Source organism: Dermochelys coriacea, chromosome 1 (assembly GCF_009764565.3).
Source record: "Dermochelys coriacea isolate rDerCor1 chromosome 1, rDerCor1.pri.v4, whole genome shotgun sequence".
Classification (NCBI taxonomy): domain Eukaryota; kingdom Metazoa; phylum Chordata; order Testudines; family Dermochelyidae; genus Dermochelys; species Dermochelys coriacea.
In genome coordinates this window covers 23,682,452-23,706,788 of record NC_050068.2, presented here as the reverse complement: position 1 = coordinate 23,706,788, position 24,337 = coordinate 23,682,452, and the positions used below count along the sequence as shown (strand labels likewise).

Here is a 24,337-nt window from a genome sequence, read left to right as displayed (position 1 = left end):
TTATGGATCTAGGGTTTTGTCCCTCTAGAAGGGGTACTACCCCCTTAAGGAATAGTCTGGTGCTTATAGCTGAAGCAAGTCTGGGTACATTCAAGGATCCCTCTGCCGTAACCTGGACAATTTAAACAGGAGGAGGAAACTAGAAGGCATGCAGCTTCAGAGAGCAGAAATGATATTCTTAATGAAATATTACTGTTAACTGATTTGACACAGTTGGGTGTAAGCATAGTAATAGCATGGACTCAGTGCATGTAGGGATATTGGCCACTGAGCTAGCAGACAAAGTGGCAAAAAATGCTGTCAAACACCAGTAAGTTGATTTAGCGATCCCTTTAAGAAAACTGGAATTTAAAAATCTAAAAAATGAGTTTAAGAGAGGAATGGAAGGAAATATGGGAAAAGAAATGGACGGAAAAATATTCCGTGAAATATTCCCAAGAGTTGAAAATGCTGATATATTCCATGGCCCTGAGAGAAAGAACCAAGTGGTTCTATTTAGAATTTTAACTGGCCATTGGGACTTAGATAGTAATTTGTTTCTAACAAACATAAAGATGGATTATGTGGGACATGCAAGATCCAGGAAACAACTGATTATCTCCTTTGGGAGTGTGAAGAATGTATCATCACAAGGGGGTATTTATATGAAAAACTTTAAGGCCTCTAAGTATCAAAATTCTCACTGCAGTGCCTACTAAGAGCATCAGGAAAATGAGGCCCTATTAAAAAATAAAGCAATATTGCAACTGTTTAAAAAATATTGGAAAAGGTGAAAGACTGATTCACAAGTGAGTCTGCTTTGTCATAAAACATCAGATGAAGAAGGAAGAGGAGGCGGCATGCAGATTGCAATGGGTCTTGGTCTTTCTCTCAGGGCCTTGGGGACTAGCGTGACCAGGCCCAGAGACTTTATTAACTAACTCTCAGTTCATGAGCTCTGAACCAGGGCCCCATAGTAACGGCCTTATGAACTTTGTTAAGACTGCTCCTTCCCTAAGACCTTCTTAAAGGGGACATCTGTTTTATTAGTTTGTTTTGGCTTCCCCCTGCTTGGATCCTTTACAGTCCCCTTTATCTCAAGTGTCAAATTTGTTCTGTTGACATTTTTGTTTGTATGCTTTCTAAATCTTCAGTAAGTTTTAACATACACCCCCAAAAAAATCCAATGAATACTTCAATTTTTAAAATTTAAACATGTCCTTGCAGTGTTGGAAAAAACAAATCATTATACCCTCCTGTTCATGATCTTTCAAACCACCTCCTGTCCCACTGGCAAAGGAATACTGTCCCTTTGTCAGTCAATGACAGCCTCATGGAACATTACCACAGTAATGCATTTTTTAGCTTCATTTAATGCAGTTTAGTGGCTGGAAGCTAGGAAAAGGAAGAATCACCATGTGACCAGATAGCTCTCTGCAGACTATCAGCTCCATGGCCCATGGTTTGTGACCCTCTCTGCTAGTGCCAGAGAGACAAAAAATGAAATTGACCAATTTTGTTTCACTATACAATCTGAAAGAAAAGGAGTACTTGTGGCACCTTAGAGACTAACAAATTTATTTGAGCATAAGCTTTCGTGAGCTACAGCTCACTTCATTGGATGCATTTGGTGGAAAATACAGTGGGGAGATTTACATACACACACAGAGAACATGAAACAATGGGTTTATCATACACACTGTAAGGAGAGTGATCATTTAAGATGAGCTATTATCAGCAAGGGGGCGGGGGGGAAGGGAGGAAGAAAACCTTTAGTGGTGATAATCAAGGTGGGCCATTTCCAGCAGTTGACAAGAACCTCTGGGGAACAGGGGTGGGGTGGGTGAGAAATACCATGGGGAAATAGTTTTACTTTGTGTAATGACTCATCCATTCCCAGTCTCTATTCAAGCCTAAGTTAATTGTATCCAGTTTGCAAATTAATTCCAATTCAGCAGTCTCTCGTTGGAGTCTGTTTTTAAAGTTTTTTTGTTGAAGGATAGCCACCCTCAGGTCTGTAATCGAGTGACGGGAGAGATTGAAATGTTCTCCAACTGGTTTTTGAATGTTATAATTCTTGACATCTGATTTGGGTCCATTTATTCTTTTACGTAGAGACTGTCCAGTTTGACCAATGTACATGGCAGAGGGGCATTGCGGGCACATGATGGCATATATCACATTGGTAGATGTGCAGGTGAACGAGTGTCTGATAGTGTGGCTGATGTGATTAGGCCCTATGATGGTGTCCCTGACACTGACCGCTATTCCTACCAACATGCCTCCAGCTTTCATCCAGACCACACCACACGATCCATTGTCTACAGCCAAGCTCTACAATATAACCGCATTTGCTCCAACCCCTCAGACAGAGACAAACACCTACAAGATCTCTATCATGCATTCTTACAACTACAATACCCACCTGCTGAAGTGAAGAAACAGATTGACAGAGCCAGAAGAGTACCCAGAAGTCACCTACTACAGAGACTGCTGAATTGGAATTAATTTGCAAACTGGATACAATTAACTTAGGCTTGAATAGAGACTGGGAATGGTGATCACTCTCCTTACAGTGTGTATGATAAACCCATTGTTTCATGTTCTCTGTGTGTGTATATAAATCTCCCCTCTGTTTTTTTTCCACCAAATGCATCCAATGAAGTGAGCTGTAGCTCACAAAAGCTTATGCTCTAATAAATTTGTTAGTCTCTAAGGTGCCACAAGCACTCCTTTTCTTTTTTCTCCTTACAGTGTGTATGATAAAACCCATTGTTTCATGTTCTCTGTGTGTGTATATAAATCTCCCTACTGTATTTTCCATCAAATGCATCTGATGAAGTGAGCTGTAGCGCACGAAAGCTTATGCTCAAATAAATTTGTTAGTCTCTAAGGTGCCACAAGTACTCCTTTTCTTTTTGCGAATACAGACTAACACGGTTGCTACTCTGAAACCTGTCATTATACAAGCTGAGTGAAGTATAAAGAGCAAATGTAACCCATGCACGTTCTGGGTGTGGTGTTCTGTCCCAGAAGGAGCATGGGTTACATTTGGTCTTTATACTTCACTCAGCTTGTATAGTGAAACAAAGACCACTTAGAGAGAGTTAAAAATATTAGTCTGCTCTACAGCCTTAGCTAAGAGTTATTCGACTTTTAGTTCATGCAGTAAAAGCTCATGCACTAAGCTCTAGAGGTCCCTAGTTCAATCCTGCCCACCGATGACTGAGGTCTGTTGGCGTTACACAAACACAGTATTGCAAACCCCAAGAATTCAAAAATCATAAGTCACAGCCCCAAAAATATGAGTAGATTTTTTTAAATTAGTATATTTTCGGTTCTTTTTATTTGCCTTCTTAGGTTCACATTTATAAGCTTTCCTTTGAGACTAGGAAGGCTAGAAACTTTGGAGAGCAGCTGATCTGTGGGCCCCAGCCATGCCCATACTCCATAGCTCTAAATCCAAGGGATTTTCATAGAAGGCTTCCATAAGACTAGGGAAAAGGTGAAGGCAAGTGAGCCACTGCAGAAGTTGTGCTCCCGTCAGAAACAGAAGGGAAGAAAAGGGCCCAGAAACAGAAAGGGTTTAAAACATTTGCTTTTTACTTGACAGTGGAAAACAGTTAATAAAAAGGCTAGTTACTGTCGATCCGAGTTAAATTTTGAAAGTGTCAAGAAAATGAAATAAAAGACCTGAGAAAGGAGATCTGCATGGCCTCGTTCAATGACTGTTGATGTCAATGGCACTGTTCTCACTGTTACCGAGCAGGCCCATTGTTTTAACATTTTATCTTTAAATCCTAAAGATTCTCATCCAATCATACTGCCCATTTCAGAGGGAAGTTAGTTTCCCCTCTAAGATCCAAGATGTAATATTCCTCAGAATCCTACTCTGAAAGGTTTGGTTTGGTTTTTCAGTGCTCAATAAATAGGCAAAAGTGCTCAAACAGACCTTATAGAATAGCTGCCTGCAAATCCAGGCCCAATATTGTAAGAGACATTGAGGTTTCCCCTCCAGCTATTGTCTGGTGCTGCAGGTCCTCCCAGGATGCTGTTAAGTGAAAACCAAGACAAACACAGTTGGCCAATTTGCTAAAAGTAGAAGTCTCCCCAGTGGAACAGCACACCTGAAAATGAGTGTGAGGAAGGATTACAAAGCTCTAAAGATTGTGTTGCACAAACTTTATGTGCAACCATTTACTGTTTGTTAAGAGGGCCTGTAAATTAGCATAAACCCTATTAAGAGTGCTTAGAAATTTTGTAAGCTAAAATGAGCATAGAGTTAAAGCAGAGAGACTAATATCCCTTCTGTGGCAAATCTACAGAATACACTTGTGCTCCAATTTGTCTTTCAGTAAAAGACTCACAGTCAACAGTGGTTTGTAATTCTGTAGCATATGTTGCTACTATTATATCTGTGTGTGTGTGCGCGTGCGCTACACAAAAGCAATAAAAAGGGCATCAATTTTACTATCTTTTAATGTAAAAAAGGCTTTTTGCAGTGTGCACACGAATACCGAAGCCAAGTACAAAGGATTTAAGTTTACCTACCGTAATAATATTTCTGCATCATGATATCCAATGGGATGAACTGGGATTTTGGGAATTCCCACACCCTCATCAACTTCAGACCTGAAGGTGTATTCTGAGAAACCAAAAATATACTGGAATATCAAATTTTGCTGTCCTCATCACCTTGCCTTTTAGTTGGAGTTGTTTTTGTAACAATTAAGAGTCCCACAGTCACATCTAGGATCAATGTATACTGATCCCTCCAGTCATCCAGCATCTTGTCACACATCAGGGATTAGTCCCATTGACTCCAGTGGCTACTGCTAATTTTAATGCAGAAATTTCACTCCATATAAACAGAAGTTTGCAGTGTTTTTCTACCTGGCATTTATGATCAGCAAAGAAATATACATCCAAGCAAGGTTATTACTCCTCTTTGATGGTAGGCAATAATCCAGTTTCAACTAGTCCTCTTGAGAAACATAGTTTCTTGCAAATCTCAATAAATCCTAATTCATTTCTACTGCATGGCCTTTCCACATCTTGATTTACAAGTGCTGTAAAGCTTGGATCATATGCAGAGAGATACTGGCTGGAAACTATTTTTGCTTGAGGAAGGCCAGTTGGAATGATATGCAGGTAGAACCTATTCCACACTAGGAAAATAAACTCTTGCTGGAAATTCTCTTAAACAGCAAGTCTTTCTGCACGGATACGAAAAACAGTTTAATTGCTACTGACGAGACCCTTTTCAATACCAGAAAGTGTCAGATGTTTAGAGCTACAAATCTGTCACTCACCTTTTGCTGGATAACCTGGCGTGAGAGGATCCCCGGCTCCATTCAGATTTAACACATTCCCACGCTGGACTCCCCCTCCAGGAAGGTTCCAGCCACTTGGATAAGGATCTACTCCAGGGGCGCAGTAGTCAGCAGGGTCTGAATACAGTATAATCCCTTTGGCTCCAGCTAATATGGCATTTTTAACCTGCAAAATGACTTGTTTTAAGAAATGTCAAAATGTTTGTATTTGGCTAAGACATTCCCGGGCTCTGCAACACGCCACTAATTGGGAGACACTTCAGAACTCTCTCGTGGCAGAGCTGGAATCACTGACCCAAGGGAAGCATATGTCAAAGTGCAGCATGATCTCAAGCAATGGACATAAGACTGAATCAGGTGTTGTTCCCAGCATAACCAGTTTTCTGTATGACCTTAGACAAGTCATTTAACTTCTGTGACTCAGTTTCTCCAGCTGTCAAAATGGGATAATGACGCTTACCTCTTGAAAATGCTTTGAAATCTATGGCTGAAAGAAGCAGTAGTGTTTACTGGTTGTATGGGCTATTAAATTCAGGGCCGGTTTGTTTACCTGCCTCAGCCTCAGGTTCGGCTGATTGCGGCTCCCAGTGGCCGCGATTCACTGCTTCAAGCCAATGGGAGTTGCTGGAAGCGGTGGCCAGTACATCCCTCAGCCTGTGCTGCTTCCAGCAGTTCCCATTGGCCTGGAGCAGCGAATTGCAGTCACCGGGAGCTGCAATTGGTCGAACCTGAGGACGCGGCAGGTAAACAAACCGGCCCGGCCCGCCAGGGGCTTTCCCTGCATAAGCAGTGGAACAAGTTTGGGAACCAGTGCCCTAAACTAATCTCTTGCAAGCCCTTTCTGAGACGTTTGCATTCATCTCAGTCAAAGTTTCAGTACTCCAGTACAGTCATCTCACTTTACTGTTTTGCAAGGCCCTGTTAATACACATGATAAGCATACACTGCAAGCCTGGTTTTTGGATCAGAGCTGGCTCTTGTCACTCACATGTTCTGGTTTACAGTAAAATAAGGAAAATATCTCTATTTGGAAGGAACTTCTGGCTTCTGAAGCAGGGAGTTAATGCTTAATCTGGCTCCCACTAACATCAATAACAACACTCCTATTGACACCAATGTAAGGAGCCTCAGACCTTTAATTTACTAATCTAATTCTGATTTGAGATAGAGAAACAAACAAATGAACAAAAAAAACCCCACAACACTCACTTTGTTTCCTCTGAAGATTTTCCCATATCTGGCAATCACAATCTTTCCAGTACAATTAATTCCCATCTCTCGCTCCAGCTTGAAAAAATCTTCTGTGCGGCCATAGTTCACGTACACCAGATCTGCCTATCCAGGGAAGAAAGAAGGCCAGAAACTAGAAATTAACCTGTCATAACCATTAAAAAAGATCTCTTTTTAGAATCATGCAACTTTATTTATTGAACATCTGTTATATAGTACTCAATATTTGCAGTTCTACAGTCTTGATCCGGCTCCCAGTGAAATTAATGGCAAAACTCTCCCAAATCATTTTTTAGAAAGGCTTGTTTCATTGATGAACTCTCTATATAATCCCACGTTTAGAAGCATCCTCATTATCTGATGTTAAAAACTACAACACTAGATTGTTCTTCTGGCAAAGCACGTGCAAGCTGTTGATGGCATGAGTAAAGAAAAGAGTGCTAGTCCTAACATGCTGCTGCACGATAGGTAGACTTCCCATTTTATTTTTATTTTATTTATTTATCCTATTGTATTTTATTTTTGCCCACCCACATGATGTGACATGTGTGGTGAATGTTGTCTGAGATTATCCATCACAGAAGAATCAATCAGATTAACTTTAGAGAGTGTGATCTTTCAGAACATGAGTGTGCTTCAGATTTATAACAAACAAGAGGGTTTACTCTTAATGAATAAAGCAGATAAAATCCAGATTACTTCCCTCTACCCCATCCCTTAAGTTTCCCCATTAGAAGGAACCATATAAGCCATAACCTCACCCGGAAGTATCTTTCTAACTAGAAATAGCAATTTCTGATTTGAACAATTTTAGAGCATTTTTATTAAATGGGTAACTTCTAGACTTTACTCTGTCCAGTACATACTGTTGCTGTCCCTTAGACTATAGCATAATGAACTTCAGTATTGTCACCTAACTGAGATCACTGCAAAAATATTTTAAGAAGTCAGAACAATACACCAATGGTAACTCTTTCCCAAAATATGATTTCAACCATCAGGACTCATAAGAATTGTTTTCTTACCTCTGGCACTCCTTGTGCTGAAAAAGCATTATATGGTGGCAGCACACCAGTAATGTTTTCATATCCCTGAGGGGGCAGCTCAAAGAAAGATGTATTGAAAATCTACCAAAAGAGCCAAGAAGAACAAACAGTTACTTTAGTAAAAGCTCTGGGTCAGATTCTTCCTCTGGGCAAGCTCAGTGAAGTCTTGGCACAACTTTCTGCACTAAATGTAGTTATTAAGAACAGTGTGCCATTTTATATAAAAATATTATCAGAAAAAGAAATCATGTATAACTTAAAGGGAGAGAAGGATACATTGTAAGAACTTCATAACTGAACAAGAGTAGGAAGATAGATAGATAGGAAGATAGTTGGATATTTTTGTGGGTGTAAGGTTTTATGAATCACTGCCTGAATCAAAACAGAAGAATAACTGAAGAGTGCTGAACAGGGGTGATAATTAGAGACACCTAGTTTGTCCCTATTATTATAGAGACTTTTTGTAATTTAGTGGTTACACCCACTTAGACTATTGCTCCCTTCCTACTACTTCAGTAGCTGATCTACTCTCTGTTTAGGTACAGTACCTTTTGTTATTACCCAAAATAGTCCCATATCTTTAGTGCCCATTCCACTCTTACTCACCCAGTAAAATACTACTCAATGTGAGTAAGGGTGGCAGGATAGGCTTTTACTTTAGATCTGATCATTATTATGTAAAAGAAAATCAATAAACGCTTACAAATAATAACTGATATTACAAGGGATTCTGCAAATATTGTATTTATTTGTTTATTTGTTTATTTATGTATTTATTTAAGCAAAAAAAAGTCCAGAAATTTTTCAGGATGGATTTTTTTGGGACTGGTTGTCCACTTGGCAGAACAGTGGAGTGTGCGTGTGCACACACTAAGGTCACAGAGTCAAGCACTGAAAAGTTAGGAAATACTAGATAACATGATCATGTAATTAAAGTCTGCATCATAATACATATGCATTATGGGGGTGAATTAAGGATTCTGGCATTTCCTAACTTTTCAGTGCTTGACTCTGAAACCACAATAATGTTCTTTTAACGTATTTGTGTGCGTGTGTGTGTGTGTGTATGTGTAATTTCATATCTTGGAGGGGATAGTGGGCACACACTGTCCTGCCCATTCACCCTACACTTCACCCCTTCGGCCCCTCACCCTTAAGCCTATACCTGTCCTAGTCCTGCCTATTCCCCACCCAAGCTCCTCATTCCAGTCCCATTCTCCTCACTTAGCCAGTCCCAGTTTCTGCTCCCTAAGTTTCTCATTTTAATCCCCATTTCCATGCCAGCCACTTCTAGTCTCCTCCATTTAGACTTTCCAGCCCAGTCTCCCTACACTCACAGTCTTCCTTCCCTTCCTTAATTATCCCAGTCTCCTTGCCCAGTGCTTCTCCCACACCCCTGGTTCCTTGTTAATGCTGACTTCCCCTCCACCTTACTTGCTGCCAGTCCCCATCTTCCTCATCACCAGCTCCTCATCTCAGTCATCCTCCACCTTCCAGTTCCAGTTTTCTCCACCCCACAAGCTCCTTTTCCCAATCTCCTCTCCCTGTCCCTGCCCTAGTCTGGCTCCTGTCCACTCTGCATTCCATTCAAGTGGCTTTCTTTTTTCCACTGTTGGGATGCCAGCAGAGGGAGCCCTGTGAGCACAGGGGAGACAGCTGCCCCACTCTCAGTCCTGGTGCATAGCCTGCAGCAGCCCAGAGTCCTGGAAACTCCTGCTCAGCCCTAGGCTGGAGCATGCTCAATGAGTACAGAATCTTCGGGGAATTTAGCTGTGAAGCTCTACCAAGTAGGTACTGATTATGTGCAAACCCCAATTCTTCAGAGGTTTATAACTTGACCAAATTTGGATAGATTTTTCACAGGGAGAACAAAAGGTACAATCCCTGTCACAAAGGCAATCTCCCTGCCAAATTCCAAGTCTCTGCTCCAAAGCACGGGAACTACAGAGCTTCTTAGATAAAAGGTCATCAGAATTTAACATGGGGAAAATAATATATTTTCCCCTAACCTTATTCTCAGAAACAGCTGTGCTTGCTTGGCTGAAATTAAAAAAATAAATAAATAAAATTCAGCATGAGGCAGACATGCGGCATGGCAAATTTCAAATGGTTACAGTTTGGTAATGGTGCAAGTTACTGAAAAGAAGATCCTAGAATGGGAAGTGTTGGGCAACCTTAATAATGGCAATGCTATCTGCCCCTCCTATAACAAATAAATTGGATAAACTAAGTTTTCACTTCATTTGCACGGTTACTCGATATTTCATATGCTTTCCAAAATCTTAATTCTAGATGACTGATGTAGCCCCTGCATTGTATTATTGCATTCTGCAGAGAAGGTAGGCATGTAATGCATTCATACATCATTACATCTACTTCAGTGCAATAGGCACTTTGAGGAAGGAAGCCAGAAGAAAAAAACCCCCAAACATATGGAGTTGTCAAAACTGTACCTGAAAAGCAGTGAAATATTGGTATTCAATCTTGGGGTGGGGATGGCTTCACCATACACAAAATCTGCCTTGTGCTTGGTTTGCTGCACAGCAAAACAAGGAGGGCACAATAAACCAGTGGATTCCTCTTTTGCGTTTGCAAGATGTAAGCAATCCCCACTGAACTGTCCTGGCAGAAACCATTTCTAAACATTAGTCCAAGAGATTGGGTGACATAACCCAGCAGCAGTGGATTTCCCTTTTTAATAAAGAGGCTTTTCATCAGATTATAAAACACAATGAAGATGCACAGGTATGAGTGGGGGCAGAACCTGACCCCATTTCTTGAAGGAGCTATTCTACATACAGTTGACTAAAATAAGATCACCTCATTCCCTTGATCATCAATAATTGAGACATAGTTGGGCTGAGTTTCATTTGGGTAGGAAAGGAGGACATCATAATGAACCAGCTCTGCTGAATCCAACCCAAATTCCTTCCACTGGGCTTGAATTTGTTTAGCAAGGTGAAGGTTCTGTTCTGTTCCTGCCAGATGAGGAAACTTTGTAAACGAACTAAAATAAAACAGAGTCATGGGTAAGCAGAGAGTTCAGAAAAGCATTTGACAGAAGAGTCCAAGTAGGCTAATCTTCATAACACGTGCAAGAAGTAAGTTATTATGGTTAAGTCCCTTAGATGAAATGTTGAGCAGTACAACATAGTTACCAGAGCCTGGGGCAGGATACTGTGCAAAGAGATATTTCCTGATGTGCTAAGATAAATCAGCTCAGCATTTCACTCTGAGTAACAGGGGTTAGAGCACTCTCCTGAGAAGAGGGAGACAGCCTGCTCAAATCCTTTCTCCCCGTTTGGCAGAGAGGGGGGAATTGAACCTCGGTCTTCCATATCCCAGGTGAGTGCTCTGATCACTGGGATAAAAGATATAAAGTGGGTTGCACCTCCACCTGCCAGATTTTCAATGGGGTTCCATTTGGGAGGCAGCCACTAATCACACCAACCAGATTGGGCTCTGGATGAAAATTAGGTGGAGAAATGCATGTGTTCCCCCATTTGTGACTTGCTCTAAGGCTTAGGTGGGAGACAGTTGGCCGAACGCCTAGAGGGAGGCAGCAGCATGCATGCCTAGAGGCAGAAACTTAGGTGCAAAGTGAATTTAGATGCCTACAGGTTTAGGTAGCAGTTTTGTGGATCATTGTGGAGACAAAACTGGGATTTAGGCATCTAAATCCAACATATAGGTGCCTAAATCTGGGGTTTAGGTGCCTAAATACCTTTATGGATCTGGGATTATAATTCCCAAACAAAACACACATTAAATTAAGTTACATATAAATAATTTAGGGTTATTCTCCCAGTTAGGAGAATGTGAAGTAAATAGGGTAGAGACTAAATAATAATAATTTTGCTTTTGGCCTTGCTTTTAATTTAAAGAGGCTAAATAAGCAAGTAAGACAATATAAGTGAAAGCACAAGACTGCACCCCTCTTCCCCACACACCTGAGCTGGTAGCCTTGAAGATAAGGGGCTAATCAAGTAAGAGGTTGCAATGGTTACCAAGTTACCAACCTGGAAGGGAGGGGAGGGGAGGATATAAGGAGGAATGCAGAGTCTGCAAGAGAGTAACCATGACCAAAAGAAACACCGCTCCTAACCTCTCCCATCAGGTACAGAAGAGGTGGTCCTATCGACTCCAGACTCAGGACCCCCAGAATGGAACATGACCATATATTGGAATGGGTGGTACCAGGAAGGTGGCACTACGAGTAAACTTAAGTTTGCCAAGAAGAATGGGGGAGAAGAGGGAGCTCCACTGGGTGCGAAGCAAAGGGTTAGGAGAAGAAGGGGGTTCTATCAGTGTAGAACACTGTAGTTGGGGGAGGGAAAAAGGAAAACTCTACTGGCATATAAAGATAGTCCAACTGGTGTGAAGAGTTTCGGAATATGCTTGTTTATTTAGCCCCAATAAACCCACTGAATTGCCTGCAAACTGGACTCTGAACTGTTATTTTCAGAGTTTGGGAACTGAGAGGGAGGAGGGAGCCGGACTCCTGCCAACACTCCCCCCACCCCCAAAAATAAAGCCAGAAACTTAGAAGTTAAATTTAAATTTAAAAGAAATCCACATATGTTAAGGTATAGAAATGCACCTAAACAGCCTTAACTTTGCCCCCTAATGGCTCCATTCAATAACCATACAATTATGGTTATTGCATATTAACGCTTTTGGTCCCATATTAAAGTGATTTTTAAAGATACATTAGGGTTCACTTCATATGTTTATTCTTGTGGTCTCACTCTCCTCCTTAGAGCAGTGATCAAATGGGTGCACAGTTAAGGTTATGTGATGTGAGAGATATTACTTGTACCTCTGTATTTCCTGGTTTTCTGATGTTGAAGTTTTGCCTTTCCCACCCTGTGAGGACATACTGAATAGCGTGAGGGAACGAGAGTGTGATGTGGAAGCCTTAATTTTATATTTTTTTACAACACCTTTAACATAGTCTTTGGATAGTGAATTAATGTAAAAATTTCTGCAGTTCCTGCTTTAAAGTGTACAGAAGGTGTTCTGGCATCATGAAAACAAGCAGACTAGATACGGATAATTCCCTGTGGCCCAAAGACTTCAGCATAATTACTGAGAAATTTCACACTGTTTTCAGTGTGTACGTTTCCTATACTTTTGTATGCTCTCTCTCTTGCTCTCTCTCAACTCTCTAATTTACTGTGAGCAACAAAAAACAAGACAGGGTCTATGTACTTTTTGGTCTCTAATTCATGTTAGAAGTGAAAGCACTTTTAAGTTTAAAACAAATAAAATAAAATAGAAATCAAATTAGTCATGAGTTGTTTGGTGTCCTACAGGCATCCTCACACTGTCAAATGCTGAATATCAACATATTTTACTAACCAACGTTGATTTATATTGGCTTTTGGGGATATTTTTGATTACATTATCCAAAAGTAAACATGTGCAAGAGTCATTGTTTTCATTTCCAGTGAAATACGTGACAGAAGTAAAGGCTACTTATATGTCTTTTGGTCTTCATACATAGCGTTACCATATGTTCGTATTTTCCCAGACATGTCCAGCTTTTTGGTTCTTAAATCGCCATCCAGGAGGAATTTTTAAATATCTAGAAATGTCTGGGTTTTTGCCATTATTGTTTTTTTCCCAAAGAAGAGTTGATCATTCAAGAAAGAAAGTGAATGTTGATCACTCGAGAGGGTGCCTGCTTTCCCCCCCTAGCTCCCAGCGCTTGCGCCGCGAAACAGTTGTTTCATGTGACTGGGAGGGAGGGGGGAATGCGGTGCACTCAGGGGAGGAAGTGGGGCCGGGGCAGGGATTTGGGGAAGAGGTCCAATGGGGCAGGGAGGGGGCGGAGTTGGGGCGGGGACTTTGGGGAAGGGGTTGGAATGGGGGCGGGGAAGGGGTGGAGTTTGGGTGGGGCCGGGGGGGCGAGAGCAAATTCCCCCTTACCCCCCCCCCGTGGAGTGTCCTCTTTTTTGAAAGTTCAAATATGGTAACCCTATTCATACAACAAACTTAGTATGAAGGAACCATATAGCACAGTGGGGTCCAAATAATCCAGTTCACTAACTATGCACAACATGGAAGACCTAGTTACACATGCCCCAGCAAGGGTGCTGTGTCCTGGTTGGCTTCTGAAACATGGAAGACACTGAAGGCCACTAAAGGGTTCACACATCATTTAAAGGGATACTATCCAATTCCTGTACACTAGAGAGTACTTGTATAGGCAGTTCAACTGCATTCTTTTTTCCCCTTCATGGTTAATATATTCCTACAGGATAAATTGCTTTCTACTTTATCCCAGCTAATTGGGCCACTGGGTGCTGAGATACAGAGATTAATGAATCACTAGCTATATTATTTATCATGTAATAGCTGTCCATCTGCAACACATAAAACATTTTCCTTTTCTAAGGTATCTGTTTGAGACTAAAGCAAAATTCTTTATTGATGTTAGAACTTAAATAATGTAAGATGCAGGGGGAAAATGTAAAAATAGCTGGAGTTCAGATAATGGAAAGGCTTTTGTATAAAAAAACAGAGAACTTACAGAACTGCATAGATAACCTTAATAAAAGCAACATAACTAACAGCATGATTTTTTCAATGAGAAAATCATATTGTTCAAACCATAGATTTTTCAATGGTCTGGATGTAGATAAGTTTTGTCTACACAGTCTTGCAACACTATAAGAAAAGGAGTACTTGTGGCACCTTAGAGACTAACAAATTTATTAGAGCATAAGCTTTCGTGAGCTACAGCTCACTTCATTGGATGCATTTGGTGGAAAAAACAGAGCCTCTAAGGTGCCACAAGTACTCCTTTTCTTTTTGCGAATACAGACTAACACGGCTGCTACTCTGAAACCTTGCAACACTATGTATTCCTTTAACATCTACATTTATATAGCAAGTATATTACAAAAAAAAACTTGTGTAAATAGAAATATTATATATATATCACATCCTCTACTTTTCAAGCTTTATCAGTCTATTTGGGGGAAAGGACACTTTGGAGTACAATAATTTCTAAAAAGTATTACTGGAAAAAAACATTAAAATGAGAGCATATGTTTTATTTCTTTTCTCAACATTGTGCACAAACCAAGTAATCCCAAAACATAAAAGATATCATAACAGCACAGTCAACAAATGCTCTTCCATGGGGCTAATGTTACAACTTATGGCCTTTGTGGCTGATATAATTATTTGAAAACCAAAAAGGATAAAGCTTACCCAAGAAACTGCTTGATGTTTTCTGCTTTCATTTCAGCCACAAGTTTCTGTCTCACATTTTGATAGGCATCTGCTGAGCTAGTTGTTTTTTTAGTAGGTTTCATTAACCAGCCTGAAAAATATCATTAAAATATGATACTTACCAAGCCCTACAATGCTCAAGTATTTGAGAACATGCTTAACTTTAAATATAAGTAATCCCATTAAAGTCAATGGAACTATTCACATGGTTACATTTTAGCAGATTCCTAAGGACTGGACTGTGGCCTAAAATATAAAAGGAATTACAAAGTAAAATGTTTATTGTTACTGGATCATGATGAAGTGACAGGTCACTCCTGTATTTATATGAGCACACCTGATAAATATAGAATATCGTTTAACCAGATTCTTCTGTCAGCAGTTTTAGACCTGTAACTTGAATGAAGAACTACCAGTTCACAATGAGAGGAGAATCGGATCCATCATATTCACAGTGAACCTTTGCTGAACAGTGAGAGGGACTGACCCCTATCTGAATGAATCTCTTCAGGTATTTAACGTGAAGCATGTACATGAGCATTTTCAGGATGAAAACCTAGGATTCCATGACCTCCTGCCAGCCCCATAATAGTTATTAGGTATTCAGGGGAGGAAGGGGAAAGTTAAAAAGTATTTTCAAATACTGCATTGTCAAATACTGTCATTCCTTGCAAATGTTTGTGGTGTTGCTCCTCTGTAGCAGAAAACCCACATAAACATGGAAAATGACTTCAATGAAACTGACAATCCACAACAGTGATATCAAGTGCACAATGGAAAACTGAAAGAGACTCTTTCTCGCTAGCATCTTTCAGTAACAGTCGTCTTAAGTGTGTTCTGTAAAAAAGTTTCTTTTGAAAAAGGGCAGAGGTGTTGGGTTGGTTTGTTTGTTTGAGATTGATCAGATCCTTTTAATGTTTAGCCTGATTAGTTTTAAGCATTTTAGGCCTTATATTGGAGGTGACTGTACAGTCAGACCTCTGTGCCCATGCAAAGACCCACTGGAGTAAATGGGGATCCCATAGGAGTGCAGCAACCCACCTGTGAGTTGTCAATTGACAGTCCCTTATTTCAAAACCTGAAGGTTCAGAGTTATTCTGCCCTTAAACTCTATGATGGCAGCAAATGGAAGCAAATGGAATCCCCACCTTTTACAATAAAACAAGGAGGAAAAGCACAACCCTCTGTAATTTCCAAACTGTTTTTCTTGAATCAGATAATCAGACTTCTTGTTAAGAAGCTACCAGTTCACTCCGCCAATTTAGCTATAAACGTGGACACACACACACACACACACAGACATAAACCCTCACCCCAGTCATGCAGGTGGCTGGGAATGGAAGGAAAGCACAGCCTTTTTTTGAAACCCGCTAAGGAAGCTGAGTATTTTGGAAGTCTCTGACAAGCAGTAAAATCCCTCTGGTTGGGTGCTATTCTTAACCTTCATACACACACACAGGGTAGGTTTCAGTGTGTATGGTAATACCCATTGTTTCATGTTCTCTGTGTATATAAATCTCCCTACTGTATTTTCCACTGAATGCATCCGATGAAGTGAGCTGTAGCTCACGAAAGCTTCAACAAAAAAGCTTCAAAAACAGACTCTAACGAGAGACTGCTGAATTGGAATTAATTTGCAAACTGGATACAATTAACTTAGGCTTGAATAGAGACTGGGAGTGGATGGGTCATTATACAAAGTAAAACTATTTCCCCATGTGTATCCCCCACCCCCACTGTTCTTCAAAAATGGCCCACCTTGATTATCACTACAAAAGGTTTGTAGTGTGGGGGCGGGAGGAGATGGGGCAGTGTGTGTGTGTATGGGGAGGAGATGGAGGGGAGTGTGTGTGTGTCTATGGGGAGGAGATGGAGGGGAGTGTGGGGGCGGGAGGAGATGGGAAAGTGTGTGTGTGTGTGTGTGTGTGTGTGTGTATGGGGAGGAGATGAGGGCGGGTGTGTGTGTATGGGGAGGAGATGGAGGGGAGTGTGGGGGCGGGAGGAGATGGTGTGTGTGTGTGTGTGTGTATGGGGAGGAGATGGAGGGGAGTGTGTGTGTGTGTGTCTATGGGGAGGAGATGGAGGGGAGTGTGGGGGCGGGAGGAGATGGGAAAGTGTGTGTGTGTGTGTGTGTGTGTGTGTGTGTGTGTGTATGGGGAGGAGATGAGGGCGGGTGTGTGTGTATGGGGAGGAGATGGAGGGGAGTGTGGGGGCGGGAGGAGATGGTGTGTGTGTGTGTGTGTATGGGGAGGAGATGGAGGGGAGTGTGTGTGTGTGTGTGTCTATGGGGAGGAGATGGGGCAGTGTGTGTGTGTGTCTATGGGGAGGAGATGGGGCAGTGTGTGTGTGTGTGTGTCTATGGGGAGGAGATGGGGCAGTGTGTGTGTGTGTGTGTCTATGGGGAGGAGATGGGGCAGTGTGTGTGTGTGTGTGTGTGTCTATGGGGAGGAGATGGGGCAGTGTGTGTGTGTGTGTGTGAACGGTCTGTAAATCCCCGGTTCGAGCCCTGGCTGAGCTCCGGGGTCCCAGCTGGTCTGTGCGCGGGGCGCTCCGTACTCACCTCCCAGGAAGCCCAGCAGGAAGAGGGCCAGCAGCAGGGCGCAGCCCAGCCCCGTGCGCAGCGCGCCCTGCCTCCCGCCCATGGCTCCGGCCCCCGGCACAGCGCGGGGCCCGGGCCCCTCTCCGCCGCCGCCGCGTCTCCCTGCTCCCCGCGCGTGGCGCCCTGGGCGAGCGAAGCACGAGCCCATGTGTGATGTGTCGCGCTGGGGGCCGCTGCCCGCCGGGCCCGTCCCCTTTGGCAGGGAGCGGAGCTTGCCAAGCGCGGCCGAGCGGCAGGGCAGCTGCTGCACCAAAGGAGGCACTAGGAGGAAAATCTTGTGTTTGCGCTGGGGGCTGTTTCTGTCATGAGGCTTAGCTGCGCCTTTAGTCCGAGCCCCTCAATCTGCTCCCCACCAGCGGGGACGTACTCACCCCCATTTCACAGGTGGGGAAACTGAGGCACAGCGCGATTTCAATGATGCCCAAGGTTAGCCTGGTGTCAGTGGCAGCAGCAACCTGGGTCCCCTAAATCTCTGCCCCTGGTCCCTTGTAAGACTTTGAGGCAAATTTTATCCCTGTAAGGACATTTTAAGATAAAACAAGTGCTTTTCCTTTACACCCACAGACCAGAAAATAGTAGCAAGAAAATATCTATATTTAAAATGTACCCAGAGGAACACAATGGAGATCAGTTGTTCTGAAGGACAATTTGTGACAATTCTCTCCCCTGCTTTTATTTAAAAGTTACTCTTTCTATATTCATTTGCCATTTGTTATGGTAGAATGGGCTACAGTAGGAGATTAGGTTGATGCCTTGGAAGGGAAGAAAAGGCTGGAAAAGTATAAAGGGCTGTTGCTGATTCTTTATTGTTATTTATTGTCAGGTTGATAACAGGCTCCCTGATGAATAGCTGGACCAACTCTAAATACAACTGAGTTCCACCATCTCTGGGAATATTTACAAAACTCATCCAATTAAGCTGACCCTGAAACCAAAAGTTGCAAAATGGTTGCCCATAATCAGCAGCCTTGTATACCTTATGTGATTGGTTCCAAAGGCTCTCACAGGCAAATCTTGCAGTTCTTACTTAGCCAAATCTCCCATGGAACTTCTTCCCAGGGATTTGTAGTGCTAAATACAACATGCTGTGAGACAGGCCCAGGGATTCAGACATCTTATCTAAGGTAAGTGGACAAGTTGCTAGTCAATTGCACATTTTCCTTTTAAAGCCTATTAGGAGCCTGATCCTGAAGGTGGACTCTTACTTCCATGCAGAGCCTCACTGAAGCCAAGAGGCACAAAGACCTGTCCACACTGGATCCAATTATAAGATCAGGTTATAGGTTAAGGTTGAAGGTGTGAAAGCTTCCTGGGGACCTCTGGATATGACTTCAGCTCTCCTTTTACCACCACACAGAAAGGATGAGCACAGCAAGGAACGCTAAAAGAAATGAAAAGGAGTACTTGTGGCACCTTAGAGACTAACAAATTTTATTAGAGCATAAGCTTTCGTGAGCTACAGCTGAAGTGAGCTGTAGCTCACGAAAGCTTATGCTCTAATAAAATTTGTTAGTCTCTAAGGTGCCACAAGTACTCCTTTTCTTTTTGCGAATACAGACTAACACGGCTGCTACTCTGAAACCTAAAAGAAATGACTGGTTTCAGAGTAGCAGCCGTGTTAGTCTGTATTCGCAAAAAGAAAAGGAGTACTTGTGGCACCTTAGAGACTAACAAATTTAGTCTCTAAGGTGCCACAAGTACTCCTTTTCTTTTTAAAAGAAATGACTGTGCTCCTTGTAAAACTCCTTCCTCAAACACAGGCAGCTGAGCTGAAGCCATTCAAAAACAGGTGGAAGATCTGGTTAATGTTTAGATCACTTCCCAGGGACTTGGCAGTGGCTTTTCAGAACAGACACTGATAACAATACAATGATATCACTTGCGGATTCTGCTCTCACTCACATCCATGGCTTTAGCACCTTAGTCAGATTGTGCCTGGTTTTCTTGGACAAATGAGAAGCATGTCCAGTTTTGTGATTACTATTATTATTTTTAACCACTTGATGACAGCTTGCAAAGCTCTCACTAGAATTCAGAACAGAGAAACCTTTCACTCCAATAGCTCATTTGAGAGGCCAGATGGAATTCCACCTACAGAAACGATAACTGGGGACACATGGTATATTATTAGAGTTTATTTAGCACCACAGGTGCATGTGTGACATTTAACAGACAGCAAAGTGACAGATTTCTGCTTTTAGGCATTAACAGATGAAGTTAGACATAATACTGCATGTGATGATGAACAGGGGAGTGGGAGAGGATGAGAATCAGACTAGCACCAGTTAGAAAGCATGATATGATTTTTTTGCTATGTATGGATCCATTCAGTGTCACAACCAGTACTAGGGTCAACAGTGGGGACTAAACCTAGGACCTTCAAGTGTAAAAGTAGTTCTACCACTTCAGCTACAGCCTTAATTCCTCTAGCTGAGAGCTATAGTAGACTCTTATCTGTGGACCAGCCACTAGAAGGCCACATGCACTTTAGCCATTTATTAGTGTAACATGTTAAAATATTGTCCCGTGTCTAGAATAAAAGGGTGGGGTGGAGGTCTGTGTAAGGAGAGTCACACACCAAGCATGTATCTTTCTTCTTCCCAGTGGATCATTCTAGAACACCTTCATGTATACACACACACACACACAAGTTGTTTATGAATGCCACTGAGGAACCTTGTGTTGAAACAACAGCATTAAGTCATTATCCCACTTATCTGCCTCATGGGAAAACAACAGAATCAACCTACACAGGCCTCAGGAAAACCCATTCTCCCAGGGACAAAGAGAAATTTTAGGTTGGTGAGAGGGGCTGGAGATGCTTCTGACTATTTCTCTGGAAGGGAGGAGGGAGAACAGCCACCGAAAACCCATCATTTCTTTAACCAGACAGGAGCAGAACAGTTGGAGCTGCAACATTTTTTTCCCAAGGAAGGGAATAGGTCTAGCTTTCTCTGCTCCTAAACTGGGGAGAAGGTGCTCCTCCCTTGTTCTGTCCCTCCCTATCACACATCTCCTCTCTCTCAGTCTGTCTCTTTCTCATTCTTTCCCCTCATTTCTCTCCCTCTCGTATTTTCTCCCCTACAAATATGCTGCTCCCTTCTCAGAAACAGAGTTTCTCTTCAGCTGCATGTTGGAGGCCTGTGTCATTTTATTGATTTCATACATGGTTGTGTTCCCTGTCTGCTTTAAGATGGTGCATATGCAAGATGGATAGTCTTCTGGGGAGACAGGAGTTCTTGGTAACACTTGACAGCATCCCATCTCTTGATCATATTTTGTAAATTAATCCATTCAGTAAACACTGTTGTTTTTCTACGTCACCACCACATTCTTTAATACTATTGCTCAAAACAAAGGAAGCACTGAACAATGTTAGTTGAAGTTTCCTCATAACTGGTTAAATTTATATTTGGCTTTATATCTTCTGCCTTTTGGCAGGTGCTTTTAAAAACATTAACTACAATTAAAAATAATCTGCTGGTAACTGTGGGTGTACAAATCAATGCCTTGATTAACAAGCTTGGTGAGTTTGTCTTTGGGGATTTTGAGAAGAGCAAATGTGCAATACTCAGCATCATAACACGTAAATTCCTTTGTGGATCCTGGCCATAGGCAATTTTTCTATTCAGAGTTTTGGAGCCCTTTTAATGATTAAGAAATTGGTTTAATTCGTGATTTAACTCAGCTGCCCATCTTTGTTAATCTGAGATGATGAATTTCTGCACTTTGACAACCAAAACTGTTATTCTGGTAAATAGAGCCTGACAATGTCTGAGAGTGAAATTCCTCAGTGCAGAAGCCCAACAAAAGGCCTTTAGCTTATTTAAGTGAAAGGTAATTAGTACATAAGACTTGCACTGGACCCCTGTACCACAGTGAATTTCACCCTTGGGCCTATGTTCTGCAAATGGATCAATGTGGGTGCATTCCTGTGTCCACACAGATCCATTTTCAGGAAGCATCCCTTAGTAGACTGCCAGGAAAATCCATTTAGGCAGGCTCCCCACCTGGGTAATAAATCTCCTTGTTTGGCTTTCAGTTTTTATAATCAAGGGACCATAAATGTTACTGCTGATGTAAAGAAACTCACAAATATTAACAGAAAAGTTTTGGTAAGTGTTTGCTAATTATTTACATCCCTAGCATAGCCTAACTAGATGGCTCCATTAACTGGTACAAGTCAAACATTAAGCCTTGCCACACTTTCTCTTGGTTTATAAATGTCAAATGTTATCCTCATTCTTTCCATTTAGACAGTAGTGTTGGAAAAGGAGGCGCACTGTAAAAAGTTACTCAGTGCACTCACCACTAATTCCTCCACTTTCCTGGTTGTTCCTAAGCCTCATGCATCACCACCACAGCAGCATGTGTAAAGGAGCTTCCAAACAAAGGATGATTAAGACAGCTAAGCACAAGCTGGCTGTGAAGGGAAGAGGAGCCATGGCTCTGCCCTTGTGTCCAATAATGCCACTGCTCACACTAGTCTGGAGCTATCACTTATGGAAAGCAAGGACTGTGCTGTTGTTGTCTGGACTTTGTACAGTGATGCAAGCAAGAGGCAGTTTAGAGAAGGGGGACAGCTCTTTGTATACTCTCCCCCATATTTCCCTGGGAAACTTTGCAGGACTGGCCATAATTTGACCTTTTACTTTAAAAAAAATATTATTCAAGAACATCAGACTGATTAAGGAGTAAGTGTCATTTTCTGGTGCTAGCACTGCTGAGAGCATTATAGAGAGCTGGAGGGAAACCCAGAATAGAGAAAAAGAATGCTCAATAAATCTAAGCTTTAGATAAAAATCAGATGTAGAAAAATCTGAAAACAAACTGGATGATGTAATGTGCCAGACCACTTCCATTATTTTTTTTTTAGTTGCAGTATCTCAGGGACTGATTTATGAGGAAAGAGTAAGAGCTAAATATGCACAACTGGGCCAAATGATGACTATAGGGCAGTAATGGGCAACCTGTGGCCCGTCAGGGTAATCCACTGGCGGGCTGTGAGACAGTTTGTTTACATTGACCATCCGCAGGCACGGCCACCCGTAGCTCCCAGTGGCTGCGGTTCACTGTTCCTGGCCAATGGGAGCTGTGGGAGGCAGCGGCCAGCACGTCTCTGCGGCCCGCCCCGCTTCCCGCAGCTCCCATTAGCCGGGGATGGCAAACCGCAGCCACTGGGAGCTACAGGCAGCCATACCTGCTGACGGTCAACGTAAACAAGCTGTGTTGCAACCCGCCAGTGGATTACCCTGACAGGCTGCAGGTTGCCCACCACTGCTATAGGGATAATAACCATGTAGCTGAAGGATGCAAACATGAAGGAAGGAGAGGAATAGTTTATGGTGCAACAAAAAGTTTGGGGGGGGGTGGGGGATGTCTTCATGACAGTGAGAACTACGAGAACATGGAGGAATCTTCCAAGAAAACTGCTGGAAGCCTCATTTCTTGGGTCATTTAAAATTGGCAGGACAAAGCACAAGGAACTACACCATCGGGAAAAATCCGAGAGGCAGGGGGTTGGAGAGGTGACCTAACTTTGAAAGTCTTTTCTCTCTCTCTGATTTGAGTTGGCTTGTGTGCTCAGTAGAGCAGCCACTGCTGATCATATGAATAAACTGCATGCCAGATTCGTACATGTTTAAATTTGTACTTTGTCCCACTTTTTTCTTTCTCTACAAATTTTACAGATGGCAGGTGTACTGTACTTACAGCAAAACTCGAAAGGAGAATCTAAGGAAGTCAGTAATAGTTTGGCTCTTTCAAAGTCATCGGCATCTCCTTTGCTTCTAATTGCTTGTGCATTAGAAATATCTTGAAAACAGACAAACAAATAGATTTAGTTAGGAATACCTTTGGCACAGATAAATAGATCTTCATCCTCAGACGGAAAGCCTATTTGTGCGAGGCCATTTCATGGCTGACATTTATGTTCCCATCCACCTTTTTATAATAGTGATCGGGAGGTTTCTTGTTGTTTTTAAATGGCTTCAAGATGCTAAGAGAAAAGTAACATAGATGAGTCACCTGAACTCTCAGCCCAGAACTCTCCATGATCACTACCTTTCCCCCATGCCATCTGTGACACCATTTTAAGGAGATATTCCCATCTCCTTGTGTGACTCCTTGTGCAATAGGTGAGTTGTAGGGGCATCACCTATAGTATATTTATGCAACCCTGTAGAAAATACTAGAAAGTTAACTAATATGTTAGAAAGTGTTGGAAATAAGGGTGACTGTTCTGTTTTACTGATAAAAGTACTACAAGATAATCATCAAAACAATCAGGCTAATATATTAGATTAATTACATTGCACAACTGTGAGACTACAAAAATTGTGATTTCTGCAATTTAACATGTTAAGTAGAAAGAAAATCAGGGTTTTTTTGTGTGCGTGGGGGGGTGTTGTTTTTAAACATGAGGTGGCTATTTGAAATGAACGTCTTTTAATTTAGTATCTCACTTGAACAATGATCTCAACTCCACTCTCTCCTAATAGAGTTTCAGAGGAATCATACCTTAATGTTGTTAAATGTAATGGAAGTGAGGGAGAGAGACTGACCGGACTGGACTGTTTGCAAAGAACAAGGTTTTTAAATAATCCTCCTCATGTCTGTAAATGCTCTATTTTTGAGGGCTCCACAGCTGTCAACTCCAGTCTTTCACTTCTGAGTATGTTGCTGATATGTTTACGCAAGGTCCCTCAGCGTCCCTGCTGCAGCCTGCACAGTGAAGGCTGCAATGGAGATCTGCCTCTTTACTTCTTCCCAGGCTTTGCGCGGATCTGCTTTGTTTTCAATATCAAACATGGCATCGTAGATTCCTGGGAATGACTCTCCAGCGTACTTGTTGTGGCTGCTCGGAGCAAAAATAATGTGTCTGTGGGGAAAGAGAAAAAAATACTGCA

At 42.0% G+C, this 24,337-nt stretch overlaps 2 protein-coding genes across 3 annotated transcripts in view; both read right to left on the bottom strand.

Moving 5' to 3' along the window:
- Window positions 1-17,621, bottom strand: part of LOC119857879 (N-acetylated-alpha-linked acidic dipeptidase 2-like) — a 48,528-nt gene extending 30,907 nt beyond the window's left edge. Inside the window, exons 1-8 of the mRNA XM_038407391.2 lie at window positions 17,391-17,621; window positions 14,810-14,921; window positions 10,409-10,595; window positions 7,568-7,669; window positions 6,522-6,647; window positions 5,292-5,478; window positions 4,531-4,624; window positions 3,932-4,030 (exon numbers count right to left, since the gene is read on the bottom strand). Of these exons, the coding sequence (XP_038263319.2) occupies window positions 3,932-4,030; window positions 4,531-4,624; window positions 5,292-5,478; window positions 6,522-6,647; window positions 7,568-7,669; window positions 10,409-10,595; window positions 14,810-14,921; window positions 17,391-17,577 (1,094 nt within the window). The 5' untranslated portion in view covers window positions 17,578-17,621. The remainder of the gene's footprint in view (window positions 1-3,931; window positions 4,031-4,530; window positions 4,625-5,291; window positions 5,479-6,521; window positions 6,648-7,567; window positions 7,670-10,408; window positions 10,596-14,809; window positions 14,922-17,390) is intronic.
- A 1,927-nt stretch (window positions 17,622-19,548) lies between these two features.
- Window positions 19,549-24,337, bottom strand: part of LOC119858063 (glutamate carboxypeptidase 2) — a 53,088-nt gene continuing 48,299 nt past the window's right edge. For both annotated transcript variants that reach the window (XM_038407939.2, XM_043504134.1), the window contains exons 19-20: window positions 22,645-24,309; window positions 19,549-22,548 (exon numbers count right to left, since the gene is read on the bottom strand). In XM_038407939.2, the coding sequence (XP_038263867.1) occupies window positions 24,120-24,309 (190 nt within the window). In that variant the 3' untranslated portion in view covers window positions 19,549-22,548; window positions 22,645-24,119. The remainder of the gene's footprint in view (window positions 22,549-22,644; window positions 24,310-24,337) is intronic.